Consider the following 3,174-nt stretch of genomic DNA (forward strand, 5'->3'; position numbering starts at 1 on the left):
ATGAATGAAATATTCTCATTGAATACTTTGTTCTGTACAAAGTTGAATGTGCTGNCAACAAAATCACACAAAAATCATCAATGGAAATCAAATTTATTAACCAATGGAGGCCTGGATTTGGAGCCACACACAAAATTAAAGTGAAATGTTCCCTTTCTTTTTTTGAGCAGTATATTTTCAAATTACCGCTAACTTGTTTTCCTTGACTGTACTTTTTGCATCTTGTTTTGTATTATTATATGACATAAGTAGATTATATTTCAAGTGACACCAAATTTAAGTATCGTTTTCACTAGTTAGGAGAAAAATACATAAGTTGGAATTAGACTTTAATTTTCTCAAAGTTTCAATTGAATACCTTTTTTTTAAAATCAATAACTTTAATTTTGACATTAATTGTTAATAATTTTCAGAAAAAAACAGTCCAGGATGAATTTGCTAACGTTTGAATGTGTGATTTGTCTGGTAATTTGAGAACCTATGTCATGTGTGTCATGAAGTAAAAAGAACATTTAAGCTCAAATCTTTAACTCCTGAACACCCAATATTCCAATCTGGTCATTTATTTTATTTTATTTTATTTTATTTTATTTTATTTTTTACCTTATTCAAAAATTCATATTTCAGTAAAAGTCTACAGTGTAGAGCCGTGGTGACATGCGCAGTCACCGAAACTCTCAGCTCAGATTTTGGGCACTTTGGGTACCTGTGATCTGAGGGGACTGTGGCGCCCCGGCGTGCAGGGGGTGTGTCTTTGGGCGGGGACGTTCCCACCCCGCGGTTTTCTCCCCCTTTATAAGTGGAGGCAAACTTTAACGGAGAGATACACGCAACATCGCAGGTTGCCTGTGAGTTTTCAACTCCGTCCGTCTGGAAATAGCCATCAAGCCAGGAGCACGGGGGGACACGGTCGGCGTTTGGTTGTGGAGAGATAGTCTTATTTGTTCCGGCCGAGGACAAAACCCGAGCTCAAAATGCCCCGATCTTTTCTCGTCAAGAAGTATTTCTCCAACAAGAAGCCTTACTACAGAGAAAGCCAGCTGGAAAGTCAAACAGGTAAGTTTTCAAAGGAAATATTACAATAAAATCCACTCTTAAAACGCTACATCCAAGTACCTGCAGCCAGGAAAGAGTTGTGAATGTAGCCTGCAGGTGAAAAGGCTGATCTATTCGCCTCGAAAATGTGGTGATGAGAAAGGTTGATGCTCTGTAGAGTGCAACCCGAGAGCGAGAATGATAACAAGCTTAGATCATCGGTTTAACCCCACCTGACTGAACTTCCTCTTTTGTTTTCAGCTTTTGTCCCAGAAAGCTTTCCACTGGCCGAACTCCCAACACAAAACAACGCGTCTGCGCTCACTTGCCATCCCAGCAGCCCCTTCTTCACCAGCTCTGATGCCCTGCCTGCTCCCCTCTCCCCAATCACCCCGGCGTCCCTGCCTCCCTCTCCGTCCTCTTTTTCCGGCGGAGAGGAAGAAGAGGACGGCGGCCGCACCTCGGATCCCCCCAGCCCGGAGGTCATCCAAAACATCTTCCACTGTCTACACTGCAGCAAGAGCTACGGCAGCCTCTCTGCACTCTCGCATCATCAGCTGTCCAGCCACCAGCTCCCTCCAAGCGGTCCGTTACTGCAGACTGCTTCCGTTCCCTCAGAGGGATCCCCGCGCCCAGCTTTCCACTGCAAACACTGCTCCAAGGAGTACACCAGCCTGGGGGCCCTGAAGATGCACATCCGCTCACACACTCTTCCCTGCGTGTGCCCCACTTGCGGCAAAGCCTTCTCCAGGCCCTGGCTGCTCAGAGGACACATCCGCACGCACACAGGTAAAGATTTTAAGTCACCCCCCCGCCCCCCAATTGATTCACACTGTTTTGACTTTGTTGATGCAATTGGCTGCACCTTGTGCTCATTGATATTTATTGACCGATGAGCAAATGTAGTTGTTTAGCAGGACACAATCTAATCTCAGCCCACCAGTTGGTCTGCATGAGAAACAACAGCATTAACCTCGTTTAAAAACGATGACTCTAATGAGTGCAAAGCGTTGCTCTGGTTCTGACCGTGTTCCCCGTTCCTCTGTTCCAGGTGAGCGCCCCTTCGCTTGTCAACACTGCAGCCGGGCCTTCGCCGACCGCTCCAACCTGCGCGCCCACCTGCAGACCCACTCTGAGGTGAAGAAGTACCAGTGCGGCTCCTGCTCCCGGACCTTCAGCCGCATGTCCCTGCTGCATAAACACAACTCCTCTGGGTGTTGTCCCTCATCGTAGACCGCCTTGAAGAAGACACAGCTGGAGCTCCCCTTTGGGTCGTGCTAGGAGCCAGCGCCCACATCGATTCCTGTTTTTTTTTTTTTTTAATAAGTGCCTTAACTTCATGATTGCCAAATATGAAACCACACTATTGTTTGCTGCGTGCTTTTGGAACTCTGTGGCAGCTGAAGGCGTAGTTAATTCCCAGGAAACTTCGCTGGTGCCGGCCGGTCCGGGACCGCGGCCATGTTGCAGCTGCCTTGGGGTGTGTTTGTGCGTACGCGAGGATGTCATTCCTCACCATGCTATACATGCATTATGTGTGGGTGTTGAGACAGCTGTCTGTGCATGGTGCACCGTGGAGGCAGGGCGCTGAGAGACGCGCTAACTGCAACCTCAACGACAGGTGACACAAGCAAGACAACATTTGCCCCCTCCTCGCTGCACAACCACACCAGGATATAAAAGCTCACTTGAGCCTGACCAAAAACTGTTTTTAAAACTATTTGGATGTGCGGCTTTTTTTTTTTTCCTTTTTTTCTTTTTTTTTTTAAACATTTGATTGAAGATGACTTTCAATAGATGTATTTTGCAAACTTGTGTATTTGCAAAGTGGTGACATGCGGCACATGATCTATGGTTTTTGTAAATAAAAGGATTTCTAACAAACTCAGCTGGTTTTCTGTGTGTCCCTTCTTTTTAATAATGTAATAGTGTTTCAGATGACTTTGTATTGACACAAGAGTTCATTAGGACATGCATGACAGTTTGTGAATGGGATGATAGAGCTGCACACAGTTGTATGGGTTGGTGTGTGCTACGGGGAGCGGGGAGAGGTTTATATGATGTTGAGTGATGGGTAGAACACCTGCACACACCTGCCCGTCGGTCGGGAAACGCTGGGGGACACACACCGTGCAAGCA

The 3,174-nt window shown here is 46.3% G+C and overlaps 1 protein-coding gene across 1 annotated transcript; it reads left to right on the top strand.

Moving 5' to 3' along the window:
* The first annotated feature begins 608 nt into the window (after nucleotides 1–608).
* On the top strand, nucleotides 609–2,923 carry snai1b (snail family zinc finger 1b). Its single transcript, XM_015035295.1, has 3 exons — nucleotides 609–1,056; nucleotides 1,297–1,824; nucleotides 2,087–2,923. The coding sequence occupies exons 1-3, from the start codon at nucleotides 975–977 to the stop codon at nucleotides 2,266–2,268; spliced, it is 792 nt and encodes a 263-aa protein (XP_014890781.1). The 5' UTR covers nucleotides 609–974; the 3' UTR covers nucleotides 2,269–2,923.
* Nucleotides 2,924–3,174: the final 251 nt, after the last annotated feature.

This window comes from Poecilia latipinna, unplaced genomic scaffold (assembly GCF_001443285.1).
Source record: "Poecilia latipinna isolate Pla-1442-1.1 unplaced genomic scaffold, P_latipinna-1.0 Scaffold330, whole genome shotgun sequence".
Lineage (NCBI taxonomy): Eukaryota > Metazoa > Chordata > Actinopteri > Cyprinodontiformes > Poeciliidae > Poecilia > Poecilia latipinna.

Bases quoted from the DNA above. Each gene is read 5' to 3' on its own strand.
- snai1b (XM_015035295.1), top strand. From the start codon at position 975: ATGCCCCGATCTTTTCTCGTCAAGAAGTATTTCTCCAACAAGAAGCCT. The intron at 1,057-1,296 runs GTAAGTTTTCAA...TTTTGTTTTCAG, and splicing joins CCAGCTGGAAAGTCAAACAG to CTTTTGTCCCAGAAAGCTTT. The intron at 1,825-2,086 runs GTAAAGATTTTA...CCTCTGTTCCAG, and splicing joins ACACATCCGCACGCACACAG to GTGAGCGCCCCTTCGCTTGT.